Raw genomic sequence first — 22,642 nt, 5'->3', positions numbered from 1 at the left:
GGAGAACAGGGTAGAAACCCTCAGCCATGGAAACCCAGTGAGTGACTTTGGGCAAATCACATTCTCTCAGCCCCAGGGGAAGGCAAGGGCAAACCTTCTCTTAGGAAATCTTGACAAGTAAACACCATGATATGTTCACCTTAAGGTCACCATAAGTCAGAAATGACTTCAAGGCACACAACAACAACAACAACAACAACAACAACAACAACAACATAACAACAAGACATATATTGTTGTATATACATACATCTTAGATCTTAAAATCTATGTTCAGTATTAAGTTAAATGCTTTGCATGCAGAAGGGCTCAGGATAAATTTTCTGACATCTCGGGCAAGGCTTGGAAAGGTTTCTGAGATTTTAGTGAGCCCCTGCTGACAAAAGATGGGGACATCAGTGGCTACTAGATAATCATCACCAGTATCAAAGACAATATGCCTCTGCATAAGTTGCCAGTGAGCATGAAATGTAGGGTGCAGCAGTGTCACACCCTACTGGTAGACTTCCTTTTTTTGGCAACTAGTTATCCACTAAATGAATAGAATGTTGGAACAGATTGATCCAACATGGCTCACATTCTTATGAGTAGTATAGCTAATTAAATGGACAAGATGGATCAATTTCATATCTATCTATGCTCACAAAAACAGTGAGATGAGTAAAACATATGGTGGATGTGTTCTCTAAGCAAGTTGCAGTTTAGTAAATAAATCTTCAGAACTACACCTTTTGATAACAGGTACCATTGAATCAATTGGATTTATCTAAGTGCTGACTTGTCAACTGGACAATTCACTCAATGAGCCTACTCTAATTGGGACTAACCAACAAGATTCCAGCTATAATTTTTCAGATCTATAATAAAACCTGTCATTGAGAATAATCCTTGACAACTGAAACAATACTAACACTGGGACTGTATCTCATCACTTTTGTGAAATATCTAGATCCATGGGTTTAAAAATACCGATTGTACTTGGACCTCTCATATTTAGGAATGAGTAGAATGGTTGCCATTTGAAATGATTATCTGTAAAAAGCCAGGTATTGAAATTTAATACTTGAATACATCGAACTCTACAAACTAATAAAGCACTGAAGATTAGGCAATAAAACAGCAGATGGCATCATCTTTACAAATAGATCATCAATTAATCTGTTTGGTCTGAAGGAGATATGTAGGTAATACAGCCTGCTCAGTTCAGGTAACTGATGTGCAGCCATGGTTAAACATTAACTAGGATTCACTAACAGAAATGGAAAGTACATGCCTACTATTTCAAGCTCACTGCAAAAAAGAAAGTCAAGAGGAACAGTACTTGCCAATGGTATTGTAATAAGTGTGTACCAGAGACAGATGGCAAATACTTTGTTTGTTAAAGTGTGTAATTCTTTCATGAAGTTCATAGGTTTTTGCACCAAAGTTCTAGAAATTACCAATATAGAGTACTATTCTGTATTACCTTATTTTCTTTGTGTTCCCAATATTATTAATAGCCATTTGAGCTGCTACTGTCATAATACTGGAACTCCTTGGAGTCAGTTTTAATTGGAGTAGGGAAAACGTGCAGATATTACTGGACTGCGGTTCTCATCAGCCCTAGCCATCACAGCAAATGGGCAGGAATGCTGAAAGTCACAGCCTATCAGTATCTGGAGGGCTATGCTTTCTGTTTCCTGCTCTGAACTGCAATTCATATTATTCCAACTTCAGTAGATAGCCCCAGAGATCAAAGGAAATAATTTGGCTAGTGAGCTATTCACAGGTTGAGAGGATACCTTTTATTCTACATTATAATGGAACAAATTGAACTCCAACATGAAGCATGGCTACCCTATCTGATCGTCTTCTTTGTCCCAGCAATGATGGTGATTGAAACATTAAGAATTAGGAGACTATATAAATTCAGGAAACACCTTATTTATTGCTTTTCATCCATAGAATGCAATCCAAGATATACAAGGTTCTCATGTGACTTTCTATCCAAGCAGTGACCTGACTCATATTAACCATAGGAATTTACATTTATGGTAATATATTTGAAATCTGATGTTATACTTCATTAAGAGCAAACTTAGGCAGGAAAAATTGACTGTTATATACTTTTATGCTCTTACCCTGGACTAACATTTTTCAGTCCAGCAAACATTGGTTCAGGGCAGAAAAACTCTCTTTTCTACTAAGGGAATGTATCTATTAATCTTTTCCAAATTAATCCATGCAAATTTCCCAAAAGCTGAAGAAAATCTGTTATAGGAAATAAAATTTGTGGTAACAAATGGCTAGTGGAAGAACCATTTTTCCATATATCTTTTTCCATATATAAATGACATAAGCACACACACATCTTCACTGTTTCTCTCTATGTATGCTTACATTTTTGTTTTATGGTAATCTGCTAGCAGCTGTTAGACTTAAGTTACTTAAAATATCAGTTTATGGAAGCCCTGTGTGTCAGAAAAAAATGAATACAGGTTGAGAAACAGATGACACAAAACAAAATGTTGCTTAGTTTTTCAGGACGAGAACTATAATTTTCTCCTGAAGTAATGAGCTACCTTAAGCTTCTTGATTATGGCTGTTGTGTGCCCTGAAGTCATTTCCAACCTATGGCAACCCTAACAGAGTTTTCTCGGCAAGATTTGTTCAGAGAATTTGCCATCACCTTCTTCTGAGGTTGAAAGAGTGTGGCTAGCCCAAAGTCACCCACTGCATTCACACTGGAGTTGTAATTTTGTGAGACATTTAGCCTTCTCTGTTAGAGAACTCATGTGGAACAACAAACTAATATCCCCAGAATTCCATAGCACTGAGCCATGGCCAGTAAAGTGCTGTCAAATCAGATGATTTCTGCTGTGCGGATGCAGTCTGGATTTCCATAGTCAGAGATCTGAAACATGGTCTTCCAGAGTCCAAATCCAACATTCAAACCACTACACCATTCTGGATTTCAACATTAGTCATCTAAAAGGATTATTTGTTCTGTATTTTAGTATCAGAGTGGTCATCATGGGATCCTCTGACCAAATCCTATTAAAACAAATGGTGATGTTACAGCATGCATTTATGAATAGAACATGGGCAAATAATGATCTCCTACCATATCTAAACATATTACTTCTATTCACTGCAGAGGAGGGGATGTGTGTGTAAATCAACATATCCCACAAGAAAGGCATTCTCAGCAAAGCAAGAACCAGCAAGGGCTCAGAGCAGTATTCTAAGAATAGACACCTCACAGCACTTGCTTCCTGAGAATTATATGACAGCTATTGACAGCATGCATCCACCCTGGTGGCCTTGCTCTCTGCCCCAAAGAGCAAGACATTATCTTGTAGAAAAATAGTCATCTTGCTGATAGAAAATACATACTTACCTCAGCATGTCTGAAGTATGGCATGAGTGTTTTTTTAACACTGTCTAACTGGCATAAGTTTTGAAGACACATCACAACAAAAGAGACTATCTTTAAAGAGAAAATCAGCAGAAAAATAGACTAGGCTACCATTTATACAATATTAAAGGACAAAAAGTCCAGCACTGGAGAAAAAACATGCCCCAAACAAGATGCATAATATACACATATTGCTATTCACTACATTCTGACTGTTTTTAGATACTGTTTGAATTGTTTTTATCTTGATGTATTTTTTACTTAAACTTGTACGCCGCTTTGATCAAAATTGGAAAAGCGGGATAAAAGTAAACTATTTATTTATTATTATTATTACATAAAACAAAATTCTACAATGCACAGAAATGACCAGTTTTTCTTAACATCAGATAACTATTAAAAAAAAAAAAGAAACGAAATAAATACTCACCCCTTGGAGTCCTTGAAATTGTATAGAAGGTCGTGAAAGAATCAAATTCTGGGAGAGGAAATGAAAAGTGAAAATTTAATTTAAAAAAAACAAACCAGAATCAGAAACATTAAAATATTTTGTTGTTTTAGAAATGTATTGGTAAACACATCACAAAGAAATCAAAAACCAGGAACATCCCAGCACTTAATAGTTATACTTGATCTCTAAAATGATCCTTACCTTTAGGTAAACTGTTTTAAAATGCATTATTTTATTCAGCTGGATCAAGTGGGAAATAATTAAGATGCCATAAAAAGACAGGCATTACTCATCACAATAACTAAAATAGGCCCTATTTCAGCAGCTGAAAGACATACAGCCCTTGCTACTAAATTCAGGAGAAAAGGCAGGCTATGAATAGCATTTAAAATATCAAGTAGAAAATTGTTTCTTCCTGCTTAGCAAGTTTATTTAATATACACAAAGTAAAAGATGTGTGCTAAGTAAATTTGTTTTACTACAAGAAAACCTGTCACAAAATTAAATCCCTGGAAATTACCCAAATACGTTGAAGTTGAGTGAATGGTTTCATTGTATGGATGCTCAAAAATCTTTTGCACCATGTGCAAAAAATTACATAATAATGATACTTAACTAATTCTTAAAAGATTTTTGGGGGGTGGTATATGCAAGAGCAATTTTTACCATTGCTGTTTAACGCCATAAAAAAAAAAAAGCAGAGGTAATGAATCAAATAACATCTATACTGTTTAGGCAAAGACTGTTTAAATGTTTTACAAACAGTATGTCCACGTTTTATGCGGGCGCAGCATACACTGAAAGCTGCACTGGAAGAGCCCATCGCACAACCCGGAAGGACTCATGGGCGCAAGCCCCATTACTTCCTATGGGGCTTTAGCATACGCTGATTTCCCCTTATGCTGAGGGATCCGGAACGGATCCCCGCATAAGGGGAAGGTGCACTGTAAATGGAACTTTCTTCAACCTCAGTTGCTGGTAATTTATTAATTACAGGGTGGATTTTGTTATTGTTTTATATAAGCATGTTCTTAACAGTTGTTTTAGATTGCTTTTAAAGCATACTTTTATTTGTTTTATGTGTTTTTATTTACTGTAAATGCCTTGGGAACACTGGTGTTCTGAGAGGTCATAAACAGTGGGCCCTTGGCATCCGCTGGGTTTGGTTCCAGGACGCAGTGGATACCAAATTCTGTGGATGAACATATACCATTGCATACAATGACGCAGTAAAATGTTGTCCCTTATATAAAATGGCAAAATCAAGGTTTGCCTTTTGGATTTTGGGGGGAGAAGATATTTTCAAGCCATGGATGGTTTAATTTGTGGATACGGAGAGCACAACAATTTTTTAATAATAACTTTTGAAAAGAAAATTTCTACTTACACACTAGCATTTCTTCCCTTCTGAACTAAGTTAGAAGGTATATTATCCCCACTTCACAAACAATATATTTCAACATTTCGTTAAAATAATATTCACCCTGTGATACATCACAACACTTCAATCTTCTACTGCTTGGTTCACATATAATATTCAAGCACTGCTCAGCATTTGGTACATGACCATTAGACTCAAGTATTTCTGTCCCTAGCAAATAACAATTGTGACATGGGAAACATTTCCTTGCATTCTCAATAAACTGCTGTCCAGAATTACATCTGAATAAATAGCGGTTAAGCTTTAAACTGGGTTTGGCTGTGATGGCAAACCTATGGCACGTGTGCTGGAGATGGCACGCGGCGCCATTTCGCCTGGCATGCAGGAGGGGGAGGAAGAGGAGGTGCGGGCCTGTTCCCCCTCCTTCCACACCCTTCCCGGCCTCCAGCTACCTCTTCGGAGGCAGCTGAAGTCTGGGAATGCCATTGGGAGAGGAGGAAGAGGCGAGCGCCTGTTCCTCCTCCTCTCCGACCCTTCCCAGCCTTCTGACAATCCATCTCATCACACTCCTTCTCAACCCTGCCACTAGAGCAAACATAACGGAAGAAAGAGATAAAGGAAGCTTATTTTCCCACAATAAACTTTCATGGAATTCAGGATTGCTCTGGTAATGTATTTTGTGTTAAACATAGTGGGTTGTACCCAGAATAGTGAAAGTGTGAGAAATCTTACACAACAGAAATTTCTCACACCTCCTCTCTACCCAACCCCCCTACCCACTACACAGTCCTTCCAGTATGTTAAGAGCTATGTCCATGCAGTGAGAGAGGAGAAAAATCAAGGAGAAATACCTTGTTTAAATTTTGGGATTGGGGGTAACTCCGCCTCTATGGCACCTGGTAGGCAGGGAGATAAAAAACAAAGGCCAGGGGCCCCGCCCCGCCTCCATGGGCGGAGTGACCCCTTGCAACCTCAGTCAATGACCAGCACGGTATCGAAAACCAGTTCCTAGGAACCTCTTAATCTATCTTTAAAGTCTAGATTGAACTTCAAACTGGGACAAGGACAAATGTCCAAGATATTGTCCGCGTGTATCAGCAGAAAAAACGGGTGGGGAAGGATGCTCAGACCTTCTCTGCTGGAAAGGGACGTAATCAGGTAAGAACCCACTTTCCATTTCCCAGCAGAGAAGGAGCCGAGCCTCCTTGATATTGGGATTTACAACAGCCAACTCCTAATCAGGGAGGGTCTGCTGATGCCGTGGACAAACCAGGGACGATCTGTTGGAGCACCCTGCAGCCAAAGGCTGCTTCAGCTGACTGAAAAATATCAAGCTTGTAGTGTCTTATGAACGTGGAGGGGGACTTCCACGTGGCCGCTCTGCAGATCTCGGCCAGGGTAGCATTTGTGATCAAGGCTGCTGAGGTAGCCGCGCTTCTAGTGGAGTGGGCGGTGATGCCCTCCGGTGGCAACAGATCTAGGGCCTTGTAGCAGGCACTGATGCACTCTCTGATCCACCTTGAAAGAGTTGATACCGACACCTTTTTACCTTGGGACCTTGAATGGAAGGAAACGAACAGTGCCTCTGATTTTCTAAAACTCGCAGTTCTCTTTAGGTAGATTTTGATGGCCCTGCGCAAGTCCAGGGTGTGCCAAATCCTTTCTAATTCCTCGGATGGTCAAGGGCAGAAGGAAGGGAGGATGATGTCCTGAGAAGAGTGGAAGCGCCGACGTTATGGCCGTGAGGATCAATGTCTTGAAGGTGAGGAATTTGAGAGAAGCCTCTCTCAACGGTTCGAAGGGACCAATTGTCAACACCTTTAGGACCTTGTGCAGGTCCCATGAAGGGAAACGGTGTTCCGTAGGGGGCGATCTGTTGGACACTCCCTTGAGAAGTCTCTGAATGTGAGAGGAAGGAGCCAGGTGAGCCAGGAGAGCCAAGGAAAAACAATCCAAAAGGCACAAGGCTTGGAGCTGAAGAAGATGCATCCTAGCAGGAGCAAGGCAGGAAGAAGACTTGGGTTGCAAGGGGGCACTCCGCCCATGGAGGTGGGACGGGGCCCCTGGCCTTTGTTTTTTATCTCCCTGCCTACCAGGTGCCATAGAGGCGGAGTTACCCAATATCAAGGAGGCTCGGCTCCTTCTCTGCTGGGAAAAGGACACTTAAACCATTTCTATCATGGACAAATAAAACAATAACACATCCTTTTCCTAAAGCAATAAGCTAAGGATTGTATAATAAATAAATAAATTTATTATTTTTATACCGCCCTTCCATAGATCAGGGCGGTTCACAGCAAATATCAATAAAACAATTAAGAATACATAAAAACACCCCTCTCTCACTGACCCCTCCCCCCTGGTAAGAAGCCACCACAGCGGCAAGACAGTCCTCCGCAGTTCTGGGGAGCTTCTTCCCAGGTGACATGGGGGGGGGCAGCGGCAGAAGTAGTCCTCCACCAGCTCTCAGGCAGTCCCCGATGTTGCTGGGTCTGCCTGATGGCTCCCTCTGAGGCCGAGATGACAGTTGAAGAGGGAGGGGCCTCTTCCTTCAGGCAGTCCTCGATGTTGCTGGGTCTGCCTGATGGCTCCCTCTGAGGCCGAGTATGAAGACAATAGAGGGTTTTTTTTGGCAGGGAATACATGGAGATTCTAATGTTTGGTTTTTCTGGCTATTTTAAAGGGGTATTGTATATGTATTATATGTATTGCCTTTCCCAAATGTCTAGGTAGGATTAAGCAGACTATGGTCCGGTACAGACCAGCAGGGAAACGCCAGCCCTTTGCACTGTGCAGCTGCACCGCAGCACCCATACAGTGCGATGCACCTGCGCAGTAAAAAAGCCGCCTAGATAGGCTTCTTTTTTGCAACATCGTAAGGGCTGCGTTGCAGCCCTTACGATGCTGCTTCCTGTCGGAGACACTGGGTGGCGCCGCTCAGTAATGGCGCCGTTCGCACATAGCAGGGCTTGGGAGTGTGCCGTTGGTGCATGCTCCGAAGCCCTGCTATCGTCGCCAAGAGTCACATCCTGACAGTATGTACCAGCCCTATAACATTATACACACACACATACACACACACTGCTATGACCTAAGTCCTAATTAAGTACATAACTAGAATTGTACATACCAGGGCTTTCCTCCCTGACAGAGTGCTGGTACAGAAGAAACTGAGAAATAATATATATTGGGCCCTTGTGATCCACTGGCGTTTAGTTCCAACACACACACACAGACAGCCCGGGCTCAAGTTTCATTAAATACAATGGCAATAAAATGGGGAAAATATTGGTTGGTTTTTTTTTTAATTTATATTATTTTTGAACATTTTTGAAGCCATGGTTGGTTGAATTCACGGATAAAAATTCCATGGAAACGAGGGCCGACTGTATTTTACAAGCAAAAAATAAGCAATAGCTATGGCAGTTAGTTTTTGAGTTCAGGGAAAACACCACAGCATTTTTTAAAAAATAAAACAAAAACTTCTTGATGGCAGCATCCAGGCTGTGGAATACCTTTCCACAAAGATGTAAGTTGCCCCACTATCTGCTTTCTTTGCCCACCAGTTGAAGACATTTGTGTTTATCCAGTGGTTCCCAAACTCTGGCCTTCCAGGGATTTCGGACTTCGGCTCCCAGAATCCTAGGCCATTAGCTAAGAGAGCTGAGGCTTCTGGGAGTTGAAGTCCAAAAACCTGGAGGAGCAAAGTTTGGGAACCACAGATCTAGACCTTTGAGTGCTAACTCAGTGCTGAAGAAGGTCTTTTAACTGGAGTGTGTTTTAAATTAATATTTTAATATGATGTGGTTTTTTTTTTACATTTTTGTACTCTCTATATGCTTTTTTTGATGAGAAGAGATGGCTTGAAAATCAAATTTGGATTTTAACTTGAATTTTAAGCTGCTTTAGGTCCCACATTGAGAGAAAGGCAAGATATTCATTAGATAAATGCAGAAGTATATCAATAAAATTAAGATTACTGTATATACTTATGTACAAGTCAAACTCATGTATACGTCGAGGGAAGATTTCAGGGTAAAAATCATGGATTTTGATATGACCCATGGATAAGTGGAGGATAAAACTTAGGGAGCTATAACAAAGGATGGAAAGGGGAAAATACCACTTCCGTCCCTGCTTCTCTGGACCTCTCCTGTCCACCTGACACCACTTCCCAGGTTCTGGAGGAGAAGGTTTGAAAATCAGATTAGGGAGGAAAAGGAGTTGAGTTAAATGGGGTGCTTCTTTGAAGGGAAAAGAAGGCTTTAAAATTGAATTGGAAAGGTAATGAAGTGGCATTAAAAGGGGTGTTTCTTTGATGGGAAGAGAAAGCTTTAAAATCAGATTGGGAAACACTTTCACACAGAGAAACACACAAACTCCTGCATTGAGGCACGAAGAGTGGGGAAGAGTTGGGCATCACGGCAGTGCTTATTTCACAACCTTTCCAAGCAGTATTAGTGTACTGAGCTATATATAAGTTGACCCAGCATTTTATGGTCACTTTTGGAACTAAATTTCTTGACTTACAGTTGAGTATATACAGTAATCATATTGAAGTAATTGCTAAATAGAATATATTTTAAATATGGTCCCATGTAGAGTTCTCAGATTTGAGTCATTCCTTTTAATCAAATTCAGAACACAAACAGAAATTATACTTGATGTTTCAAGAGTTCATTACACAGTGAGTTGATTAGATGCTTGAGTGTATTCTTGATTCTAAGAAAAAACAAACATCATCCCAGAAGTGTTGATTTTTAAAATACAGATCTTGGCTTATATTGTCAAACTATGCACATAGAGGCAAATGTTTTATTTTTAAAAATCATTTTTATTAAATACTAATATTTTAACTAGAACATAAAAACACACAAATTAAAATATAACTTAGCATACTACAAACCAAAACACACAAGGAAAACAACAAAAACCTACCAAACTCTACTCCTACATGGTCTACCAAATATTGGCTTCCAACTATATTTTCTGCAGGTATATGGCATTCCCTAAAACCTTAGTTCACTCTCTAAAGAATAGTTGTTACACCCCACCTATCGGTTTAACTCATATTAATTTTCGAAACCAAAGGTCACCTTAACACCTTCTTTATTCCTCAAAAAGTCTATCAATGATTTCCAATCCATAAAGGTTACCAATAACATTTCTCTAATCAAAATAGACAATTTATTTGTCTCTGGAAATTAATTCACTTTTAAGAATCATTCTTCTTTAGTAGGCAGTATGTTACTCTGCCATTTCCGAGGTTATAATAATCTTGCTGTTGTGATCATATATTGAAGAATTCTTCCATAAGCCTTTTCTAGTTGATTATCTATCAGTCCCCAATGAAAAAGTTCAGGTGCACAGAATATGCAATTAGGGGCAAATATTTCAAATATGAGAAACAAAATGTGCATTTTAAACCAGGCACAACTCAATTACTGTGGGTGGTGGTGGTTCAGCACTAGAGTTTAAATAGTTTTATTCTCTTTTTAATTGTGTTAATATAAACCATCTAGAAAGTACTGAACTGAAGGGTTTTGTGGAAGTCTACAAAATAAATTGCATTTGTCAGAAGTATAAAAAATGCAGATCAACAAACAAAAAGCATTCCTTTAGTCTCATATGATTATTCTCTTCCTCTGTTTCTTCTATTTTTCTGCTCTCTGCTGCCTTTTTATTTTTGGACTGTAAGCTGTATCTGTATTATCTTTTGAAAAGCTCCTGGTATATTTTTAGATGTACCATTAAAGAAACCTAGTCTATCATTTCCATCACAAAACTGAATGTAAAGGCAGGCCTACAAACAGGGTCTTTGGAAAATACACTCTGGGAAGTTCATACCAATGTAGTGAATTAATCATTTGTACCCTGGCCCCAAACCATTTAGACCTTTAAAAAAACTTTATATATAAACTTTAAATGTGTGTGTGTGTGTGTGTGTGTGTGTGTGTATATATATATATATATCAGTAACCATTACTACTAGTTCAGGATCCCTGTCATGTCTTGATTGTTGGCTCTGGGGTGGACAACACATATCCATCCAGATGTTACAGTATTAACTATAACCAGCCGTAGTCAGCATAGCTAATATCACCAATATCCTGGCAACCATGTTCTGAATACTGTATGTTAAATTCCTGAATCTTTTTCAAAGGAATCTCTAGCCAAGTGTGTGACAGTATGTAGTCTAGATGTGACCAGTGCATGAGTAACAGAGGCAATGTCCAGCTGGTATCGGATACTCTTATCCACTGATTCCTACTTGACATTTCAACTATAGTGCTGAATTTAGGATAATGTTTAGGCTGTGTGATTGGTCCTTTAGGGAAAATGCATCCTCATATAAGGTGGTGGGATGAGTTTCTTTGAGGAGAACAGCAAGCATTTTAAACAAAGGGCTTCAGGTTGGGGTTGAGGTCTGCCTGACAACCTGTCTCCACTGTCAGAGGAGTTTTCTACAGCTTTTCAAAGTTTTAGGATCTTTCTACCACAACCCCATTGCCTAATACATTTGCTCTTCCCCTCCAAGAAACATGTCCTGTGCTCTGGGAGAGGGTCTTGCTTGGTGCTCAAAGTGAATGATGCTAGCAAGTCAGTCATTTATTGCTGAGTCGAGTCCAAGGCAAGTCATTTAAGTGACTTTAGTCCAACTTGAGTCAGAGTCAATCGATTCGAGTCTACAGTTACTAAACAGATACCTTTTGAGTCTGTACAGCGTGCCCTCACCTTACATGGGGATCTGTTCCGGAACCCTCCGCGTAAGGGGAAATCAGCGTATGCTGAAGCCCCATAGGAATTAACATGGCGTGCAGTGGTGCGGTGGCACACACATGCCACAGGCACATGCCGCATTAGTTCTTCTGGGGTGCATGGCGGGCTCTTACAGCGCGGCTTTCAGCATATGCTGAAAGCTGCGTATGGTGCGCCCGCATAAAACGGGGGGGCACACTGTATGTCTTTATTCCAATTTGCCTCCAGATACCTTATCAAGAATTTCAGAGTAGCTGTGGGAAATATAGATGGAAAAATGGGTAGTACTGATTGCCATCCACATACTAAGGACTCTGTATACCAAATGTCTGGATGACTTTTCCATATAAGAGTAGGTTTTAGTATAGGCATATGTTTTAATGCAAGGTATAGGTTTTAAAATAAGATGCAAGCTTGAAGAAGCCACAAAGCCTGTGGGATGAACAAGAAGTTCCCCAACATCACCTTCTCAAACCAATCCTAGGTCCACGGCAGAAGGTCAAGAAGGAGTGACATGAGGTTGCTCCAACTGCAAGCAGGCTGGGACCATGGCAACTGAACAGCCCCCCTCCAAAAAGCGGGCCAGCGCCACAGGACTCAAGCCGCGCCACCAGAAGCCAGATTATCTTGACTCTGTTTTGGTCCAGTCCAAAGCGATAGCAGCTACATTGCTATACCACTTTATACTGAACTAAGCAGTCTCTAAATGATTTACAGTATGTAAGCTAATTGCCCCCAGCAAGCTGGGTACTCATTTTAGTGACCTCGGAAGAATGCCAGACTTAGTCAACCCTGGAGCCCCTGGCTGGAATCGAACTTACAACCTTGTGGCTGTGACTGAGTGGCTGCAGTACCGGCATTTAACCACTGCATCACCAGGGCTCCCTTAGGATCGGAGTGTGGTGTTGGAGCGGCTTCGGGCTGCTTTGCGTATGTGTGTGTCATGTAAACATCATGCCCCCCAAAGCAGCCAGCAGCCGCTTATTTTGACCTGTCTATTCCGGGCCCTCAAAGAAGCACCCAGTCCTTCACACCCTGCAATAGCATGCACCCCCAGCCCATCTCAACAAGGTAACTAACCCACAGAACAATATCATTAAATTTGGAAAATGCCATATAGTGACCAGTCAAGACATCTACCAGAAGAAGAACCAGAACAACTATAAATACCCGCCCTAATCACTAAGTTCTTATTTATGTCCACATAAACACCTTGTCTTCACTCTCCAGATTCCTTCAGTATTAGTTCTGGTGTCAACCTTAAGAAAAGGTCTCATTTAGAATAGTGGCAGAACCAGCATGAATGGAAAGATAGAAAGTCTGATACAGTTTGGCAATACAAATCAGTTAGATCAAAGGAAGCACAACCCCTTGCCATAGATATATATACTGAATTTACTATTAAAATTAAAGGAAAAAAATTAATGTCCCTTTTAATTCTGAGAAATTGTAAACCAAAATAAATAACAGGCTTCTTGTATGAAATAATATAAAAGGTATGAGGTAATTCTGTGCCTTAAACAGTTTTACTGTGTGTGTGATATAACATTACCTTGTCCTCCAATTCATATCATGCCTCTGGAGTGGTTTACATGAGGGGAGACAGCAGGGGCCTAGAGCACTTTCTCCAGGAAATGAGGGAAAGGGGTGTGATAAAATGATTGCCAGAAGGTTTTACAGTATTTATAAATGATTCATTTATTACACAGTGAGCAGTCCTTACTGACATTAATTTTAAGGCTATAAACACTGGAAAGGGGTGTGTGTGTGTGTGTGTGTGTGTGTGTGTGATGTGCCTTCAAGTCGCCTGTCAACGTATGGCAACCTCATGAATTTCATAGGGTTTTCTTAGGCAAGGAATAGTTTTTCCAATTCCATCTTAAATCATTTATACAGTACATATTAAGTATACCGAGGAACTCAGAACTTTATTGTTGTGGCAAATACCTCAAGTCTTTGTAAGTACATCTTTATTCTAAGCCTTAGGTACTAAAAATATTTAACCCTGCAACTACAGCAAACAATAACTTATGTAAAGCTCAAATGTCAGCATGGTCATTAATTTGTTTATTTGCAGGAAGTTATTCATGCATTTCTAACTTCAATGTTAACAAGTCAGTCTCTATTTCTATCAAACATAAAGAAATCATTCCCTGCATCTTTCATTCCTATTTGATTAAATATATTTTCCTGTTGAAATTAGGAATATAGCCAATGAAAAAGTTGATGCAGGTTACTAATGTAGGAACTTAAAAGTCCAGCCCTTTCAAAATAAATATGTAACTTTTCATAGCTGCTTTATAACCCTATAAGTAGCTGTTCAAATACTGTAATGTGCAAGTTCCTTTGCTTAATTCACTTTGCGTTCAAGGACATCTTGCATTCAAAGACATAAGGAAAACAGCAGTTAGGCTGGACATTTTAAGCTTCTCATTTAGTTAAGGTAATTGTTCATCCACCAATAAAGTAGAGATACTTTAAATTTAAACTACATCACAGCCTCATACACTGTTTGCAAAATAAATTAATTAAAGTGAAATAAATAACATGCTTGTTCAGAAGGAAGCTCCAGCAGTTTTCACACAATTGGTTAATTGGTTGTCAAATGTAAAAAGGATTGCAACCATGGAACAGTTAATGATATTCTAGATTCTAAATCATCTTTCCAGATGACCCTTTCCTTTCAAGTTGATGACATTTGATTTTCTTATGGAAATACAATTATCCTTCCTTTAAGATACATTTCTCTTCAAAAGCTCTAAACTGATGGCTGTACATACTTTAAATTATCATGCTACAACACGTAACAATGATATTAATTTTAGGCTATATCAAAAATGTGTGTGTGCGCGCGCTTACAGACAGACAGACAGACATATATTAAAACTTCATTCGTATAGCACTATAGGATAACATTCAAAATTGAGTTATTTTGCAGGGAGAATTTATATTTTATATGCTATAAAATATGCTTAAAAATATATTCTCCAATTACTGCAGTCAAAGACCATTACTCTGTACTATTAAGTAGGATGCGTTATATTATTTAAAGCATAAGCATTTTTAGCCTTAACAAAAGCATTAATCACTTTCTACTAGAAAATAAGCAATATTGCTACAGAAGCAAGCTCTTTAATATTGTAAATAAAAAACCCCTCTGTTAAATGCTGTAATTGCATTCCATTTAAGTCGTGTGTGTGTGTGTGTGTGTGTGTGTGTGTAAAATCTCCCTGGAAGCCAAGATGATGAAACTGAGGCTGTCATACTTTGGTCATGTCATGAAAAGGCATGATTTATTAGGAAAGCCAATAATGCTAGGAAAGGTAGACAATAGTAGAAAGACATAAAGACCATATGCTTGATGGCTGAATAAACCAGGGAGGTCACAGGCTTGAGCCTGGAGGACCTAAAGAGAACAGTGGAGGACATGGGGTTTGGTGATGCTTCATTCACAAGGTTACCATGAGTCCGGGTTGACTCCAAGGCAGTTAACAACAAAAAGAACTTTTGCTGATAATGAGTTTAAAGTTTAGGGATCAACTGTCTTTGTTAAACATTTTGGCTCAACATTTCTATCTTTTAAAAACCAAGGACACACTAAGGATTAAAATGCAGGGGAAGGGAAAGCAAGGGATGTTTAAAGCAGCAATCATCAGAGTCTGAGACTGAGACTGTCCCAACCAGAATACAATCCTAGTATCAGATGTCACAAGCAAAAACTAAAATTTCAAATTTCAACAACCACATGCAGTGGAAAGCTACAATTTCATGTTGATTTCTTAGTCTCTTTGGCAGAAGTAATGGTTTCCACTAGGTTTAACAAGAAAGAGCTGATGTACTACATAATTATGCAGTACAAAATGCAGAATGGCTATGCCATGTTGAACAGCTAAAGGAGAGGCAAAGTTGAGCCAGAACTACTGGAAGAGGGAAATGCGCTAAAGAATACTACTCTATTTTAGCTTTACCCACTTATTATGAAAAGCAACCATTAGTCATAAGAAAAGGCACAATTTGGAGGACAATTCTGGGAAAACCATGCCTGAGTCATCATCTTTCTGCTTGAAAAACTGCGCAGGGGAAGCCATGCTGTGACTAGGGAAAGAGAGAGAGAGAGTCTGCTGTCTGTCAACCTGTTATTTAAATTCTGTCTGGTCTGAGTATGTTCCTGGCTTCTCCAACCTTTCAAGGAAAGCCTTTTGGAGAAAAGCCTACTGCTCTACATATAGTATTTTAAAATGAAAGGGGGGAGCTTGACCAGCATGTTTTCTTCTTCTTAGGACTGCTGCCTTAAACCAAGATTTCTCACAAGAGCACAGAAAATCATATTAACAAAAGGAGCTTAGGTCAAAAGAAAGAGAAGCAGCATTTAATTTGAAATTCTGCATTAAGACCCTGCCTAATTAGAGCTTTAATCCTTCTTTGCTGGGAGACAGAACAGGGCACAGCCACTTTTAATGTGCTTGAACAAACACAAGCTAAGCCTCGAGTTTCCATTAGGAAGCAGAAATAAAGAAAATGGGTTTTAAACCCCCCACCCCACAACCCCAAACCTTTGCAAAGGATCCACCACAAAGCTCTCTCCTGGACTCTTAAACACCCACAAGCCTATCTTTTTAAGCATTTCAAAGGAAGGGAATCCTCCCTTCTTCTCCCAAGGATGGGCATAAGAGAAAGCAATGTTCCTTGGAGAAGGTAAAGGATTCAGGGTGGGAAAGAGGAAATCTGTTTTGAAATACATTCACATGATGTGGAAGAACGGCACTATTTTCACCATCGCAATTTCTGACAGGACTATGGCAGCGGACTAGCAATGCCAATTCCACCCAGATTTCTAAGTTTTGAATTATATTTATTGGGCTGAAGGGGGTGTCTCTATATTAATTTTTATGGAAATAGACTTATATCATAATTTAGATCTAAATCTTTGGAAGAAAAGCTGGTGGCTTTGAAAAAACCACCAAAAAACAAACAAACCCCAATTTCTCACAGGACTATGGCAATAGGAAAGTTATTTCGTTACACAAGTTTTGAATTGTGTTGTTTGTTGGACTGATTGTGTGTGTGTGTCTGTGAAATCTACAGATTAATATAGATTTGTACCATAATTTAGATCTCAATCTTTGTAATGTTTAGAAAATGTTGTCAGAGAAGATCTGTCGGGGATGGAAAGGCAATTGTCAGGGGGGGGGGGGGGGGGAAAGGGGTGCGGATATCCAAGAGAAAGTCTGGGAGGGAGCCTGAAAAGACCATAAAGATGTGCAATAAATCTCTCATCGTCGCCGTTGTGGCTTAAAAACTCAACTCGAAACTTTCAAAGGGGGGGGGGGGCAAAGGGCCGAGAAGTTGACTCGCCTCCCCCCCCCAGAAGGAACATACAACTCAGTCTCTCTCTCTCTCTCTCAGAGACACCCACGAGGGAGGGAGGGAGGGAGGGAGGGAGGGAGGAAAAGAGGATCCAGGGAGAAGAAGCGCCGAGGCCATAAATAAATGACAGCTCAGCAGAATCGGGAAGGGCTGGCTCCGGTCACGGCCAGCTCCGGAGGCACTAGCTGGCACCAGCGCCAGGAGAAAAGGGCTTCCTTGTGTAGAGGCTCCTGGCCCCCTCCCCTCGGGCTCCTCCCCGAGGAAGAAGGAGGAAAGGAGGAGAGGCGGGCGAAGGAGCCCCGGGGCGCTCGCCATAGAAGCCACCCCACGAAAGTTTCTGTAACAACGCGATCGACCGGGAGAGAAGAAGGAGGACCGTACTTCCTTTCTTTCCTTCCTTCCATACGGAGCGCCAGGGAGTGAGAAGAGAGGGCCTTTGTATTCATCTTCCACATCCCTCCCTCTCTGTCTACCCCGAATCAGGGCCCAAGGGCTGGGCGAAAGCGGGGCAGCGTAAACCGAATCGCAATCACCGAACAGAAGCGCCGTCCAACTGAAGGGGGGCTGGAGCGCTGGGCTGGGGCTCCGCGAGTCTCTCTCTCTCTCTCGGGCTGAGAGGGAGGAGGCTTCGAAGGGAGAGCCGGGGGGACTGACGGGAAGAGAGACCTTGCCTGCGGGAGCTTTCCTTGGCTTCCTCAGGGCCCCGGCTTCCCGTGAGTCTCAAAGGCGCCACGAGCAGAAGGGCCCTCTCTCTCCCTCCGCACCAGCCTCGCTCGGAGGGGGCCCTGGCCAGGGCCCATAATGACCGGAGCCTCCCGTTCGCCCCAGGCCCGCTCCGTGGCCCCGGGCTCGCTGGCGCCTGCCTTCCCGCCCCAGGCCGCGCACCTCCGGCCTCACCTTGCTCGCCTGGTAGCTCTCCAGCGCTCGGAAGGCGGTCTCGGTCAGCTTGACATGCAGCACCGTCAGGTGGTCTTGGGGGACTCTGCCGCAGGACACGCCGTACCTGCCCCCTTCCCGCAGCGACGCCATCTTACGCCGGCTCCAGCCCCACGCAACGGGACCGGGACCGGGACGGGGCCGCGAAGCCGCCGCCGCCGCCGGGGCCGCTGCTACCGGGGGCCGCCGCAGCTGCTGCTCCTGCGGCCACTCCGGCAGCAACAGCCATCCCGACAGCGCGCAGCCGCCGGCCGCCCTCGCGCGCCTAGCCACGCCCCCCTCGAGCCCAACGGCCGCCCTCGCGCCCCTAGCCACGCCTCTCTCCAGCTCAACGGCCGCCCTCGTGCCCCTAGCCACGCCCTCCTGAGCCCAAAGGCCGCCCTCGCGCCCCTAGCCACGCCCCCTCTGGGCTGAACGGCCACCCGCGCTTAGGCACCACGCTCCCCTCTCGCTCCGCCCACGCAGCAGACGGCAAGCCGAGCCGCGAGACACACACACGGACGCACGCACGCACGCAAGCCACGCCCCCTTTCGCGCCCGCACTCTCTCCTCCCCAATTGGCCTAGGTTCCAGCCAAGGCCCTACCTCGAGGTCAACGGCTGAGGAGGGCGTGGCCACCTGTTGACGTCAGCGCAGACGCTATTGAACCATTATTGACGCTCGGGGTTGAGTCACCTGCTGCGGAGCATTGTGTGCCCTGCCTTGGCCGCCTCCCTCTGCCTTTTGCGTGGCGCCCTCCTTTTCCCGGACCTGTCCTCCATCCTCTAATAATGTCCTCCATTTTGGGCAGGACTGAGAAGCACCAATTGGCATTTATAGGAGCAGTCTTTTCAGCTTATTATTATTAAGCCTTATTTATATAGTCCTGCGAATCTACGCAGCACTGTGCATACAGTATATGTTGAGATACATATATATACACACACTTATACCCCGCTCTTCAGCCAAAAGGCTCTCAGACTCCAGGCTCACCAATTGTGAACTGGACGTTTCCCTGCCCTCAGGCTTACAACCTCAAGAGACAAGAGACAGAAGGAGGAGGGGATGGCAGTGGGGAAGGGAAAGGGCCAGCAGATCTTCTCCCTCTGAGGCCTGGACCAGGGCCCTTCTTCTGGCTCTGATTAGGACCGATTAGGGAAGGCATTCCCCTCAGAGGCCAGGAGCCAGATGCCTTGGGGGAGGCTCAGTTCCTTTAGGGAGGCCTGAAGGCATTGGCCTACCTTCTCTTCCCCTCATAATTCATATTAGCACATCTTAACAATCAACAAAATATGAATTTATTTGGCCATGTTTCTTGAATGTCACATATATTTTGTGGGCCTTTGTGGCGAGGACATGTCCGCACTGCAAGGATAACCTGGTTTGATGCCACTTTAACTGCCACAGCTGGGAGTTGTGGCATTCTGGGAAAGAGTAATTTGTTGGTCCAAAACACTGCAGAAACGAACCACTTTGAATTCAAGCAAATAGCCGTGTTTTAGTCTGTAGAATCACTATTATTGTTATGCAACCCTAAATATAATACAAAATTAATACACAATATCATTTTGAGACCACCTTAATTGCCCGGATTTCATTATTTTCCTCTTCTTTACCCATCTCTTTTTCACTATTCCCACTACGATTTAAAGCAAATTGCTGATTGGGTTATATGACCGTCGTTCCCATTTGAAAAAATTGACCCCAAAAACTGATCCGACTTATCCACGGGTCAATGTAAGTACTGCATCTTAACTCTTATTCAAAAGAAGGAACCATCCCCTGGTGAAAAGAGTATAAGATGTAAAGCACTGACCCCCTTACTCTCTCATCCATCCACCTTAAGCGATGGCACAAAGAGCTATGTCTGATGGAATTTTATAAGTTCTTTGACATTGTTTTGCTTTGCTTCATCCTTTAGATCCCTTGGTTATATGCCCGTAAATTTTACCCTTGACTTACCCCATGAGGCATAGCAAAATCCATAATTTTGGCCACAAAACTTGCCCTCGACTTATACATGACTTATAGTCGAGGATATATGGCACTTGCAATTATGCGGTCGATCAGACGGCAGCTCCTAGTGAGGCAAGTAGATGCAAAACCAATGGTTGCCATCCTGGTTGCCTTCCTTCCCACTGAATGTTCAGGGAGACATTCTTGAAAGAGGGAATCGCCTGGCCAAAGGTCACCTTCTGCGTTTTATGGCTCAGTGGGACTTAAGATCTCCCAAGTCACATTTCCATAACTACTTCTCCACAGGGGCTTTCAAACAGTCACAAGCACATGGGAAATTTTGGCCTGGGACAGACCGCCCGAAAAGACAGACCAGTTGCACACGGTCCCTAACCCTAGAATTGGCGCCGGTATGCCAATTTATGACGATATATACCGCACCTCAGTTATTACATTTCTATCCTGCCTTTTTCTCTCCATCTTAGACTCACAACAACCTTGTAGTCAAACTGAGAATGAGTGGCACAAAGTGACTCAGTCTGTGGCTGCATCTGCATTACAGAAATAGTCCAGTTTGACACCACTTTAACAGCTGTGACTCCATGCTATGGAATTCTGGAAATTGTAGTATGTTGTGGCACCAAAGCTCTCTGACAAAGAAGACTAAATGTCTCACAAAAGTATAGTTCTCAGAAGCCCATAGCATTGAGCCACAGAAGTTAAAGTGGTGACCAAATGGATTATTTCTGCAGAGCAGATGCAGCCTTAGGGGCTCAACAGACCGCCCCGAAAGGGTGGGCTGGAGCCACCCATTTTTTGCCAAAATTTGCAGCAGCCAAACCACGCAGCCTCCCTCTGCACCAAAAAGAGCCCACTAAAAGTGGATTGTTTTTGGTGCGCACGGCGGACACCATTAGTGTGCCATTTGCACACTGTTGCGCATTGATGGCACAAGCACAGCACTGTGACGTGCAGATGCTGCACTACACTTATGTCATCATGGCAGCCTCCATGTGGACAGGGCCAAGCCATGATGGCGCCACCGCCACGTGGTAGGGCTCGAGAGCATGCAGTCACTCCGCATTCCCAAGCCCTAAAATTGGCCCCAGATGGCCGCTTTCAGACAATCTGTACTGGGCCTCAGTCTCCTAAGTCCCAGTTCAACCCTTTAACCACTAAGCTGCATTGGCTCTCAAGCAGTTCTCTATTGCTAGCATTGTGTTAGTGATACATGCACACATGGCTAATGTGTCTGGGGGTAACCGTGTTGGCCATATAGCAAATCCAATAACATCAAAAAATCCACCAAACAGTGATACCTTTATGGGGCCAACCAAAATGCACAAAATACATGTTACAAGCTTTTGAAGCTTCACTGGCTTCTTCATCAAGCAAGGTGTTAAAAACCATACGGGGATGGTTGGAGAAAGATGTTAGTCATAGGCCTTCATTTTTCTGTTTTTGTTCTCTTGCAGGCTGGCACCTCCTCCTTCTGGTCATGTGGCTCCTGGGAGATTCTCAAAGTCCAGGAAATTTAACATCCATTTGCAGTGCAAAAAGATACTTCCTTTGCAATCCAGTATGTCTCCACACTTTCTGAGGCCACATGTCCTTTTGGATAGGAAGCATCTTGCCCATGTATTGCCATTTCAAAACCAGCTTGTCCAAGGCAAGCTACAGGAGGGGGCTGTTGCTGTTTCTTACCATTGGGAAATAGAAGGAGAGAGGAGGCCATTGAGAACGTGAAGATTTGGCTGCTCTGGGCTCCAAGGGGAAGGAAGAGGTGGATGCACTCTATCTGTGAGTGCACATGTCTTTCTTCCCCCAACTCCAGCTGCTATTTCATGGCCTGAGTTGCCTCTCCCCTTCTCTGTAGTAAGAAGCAGCTGCCTCTCCCAGGACTTGACAGCTGGGGGGGGGGGGGGGGGGGGAATGCAGGGCTGCTCAGATACAGTTATGCTCTAATGTAGCATTTCTGTCTATATATCCTATTTTTGTTCCGCAAAGCAGTTAGCAATTTTTATTTTATATATCAGTGTGTTCCCATACACTCTGAAATGTTTATTAAAACCCCTTTGTTATCCATAACGGAGTTAACAGTTTGTGGTTTTTGTCACTTGTTAATGATTCACTTCAGTTTAATTTGTGTGAAAACTGCAGAAAGTTCAGGTATTCCCCCCCCCCATGTTAAAAGAATCCTTAAACACCACTGCCTTGATCCCAAATGCATGCTATGTAGCGTGCATGGGAAAAGGTTTCCTGAGCTCTTCTTCATGGGGGGACTTCGTGTGTTTAAACCGGCTGGACGTGGGTTTCCCAGTACATCCAAATGTTTAGCATAAACCTTGTGCTGGAAGCCTGATGTGCCTTTGGGTTTCTTCTCAGCCATGTATACTGATCATGTTCATGCAATTAA

General features: G+C 42.6%; 1 protein-coding gene across 3 annotated transcripts in view; it reads right to left on the bottom strand.

The window, feature by feature from the left end:
* Positions 1 to 18,558, bottom strand: part of ELL2 (elongation factor for RNA polymerase II 2) — a 56,395-nt gene extending 37,837 nt beyond the window's left edge. Inside the window, exons 1-2 of one of the 3 annotated variants that reach the window (XM_042448327.1) lie at positions 18,253 to 18,558; positions 3,828 to 3,875 (exon numbers count right to left, since the gene is read on the bottom strand). In XM_042448327.1, the coding sequence (XP_042304261.1) occupies positions 3,828 to 3,875; positions 18,253 to 18,384 (180 nt within the window). In that variant the 5' untranslated portion in view covers positions 18,385 to 18,558. Of the gene's footprint in view, positions 1 to 3,827; positions 3,876 to 18,252 lie in introns of those variants that run through there. The other 2 variants (XM_042448326.1, XM_042448328.1) reach the window with 2 other exon arrangements.
* Positions 18,559 to 22,642: the final 4,084 nt, after the last annotated feature.

The sequence above is a fragment of the Sceloporus undulatus genome, chromosome 2 (genome assembly GCF_019175285.1).
Source record: "Sceloporus undulatus isolate JIND9_A2432 ecotype Alabama chromosome 2, SceUnd_v1.1, whole genome shotgun sequence".
In the NCBI taxonomy this organism is placed as follows: domain Eukaryota; kingdom Metazoa; phylum Chordata; class Lepidosauria; order Squamata; family Phrynosomatidae; genus Sceloporus; species Sceloporus undulatus.
The sequence above is the reverse complement of the archived record's forward strand: the minus strand, read 5'-3'. Positions and strand labels throughout refer to the sequence as shown.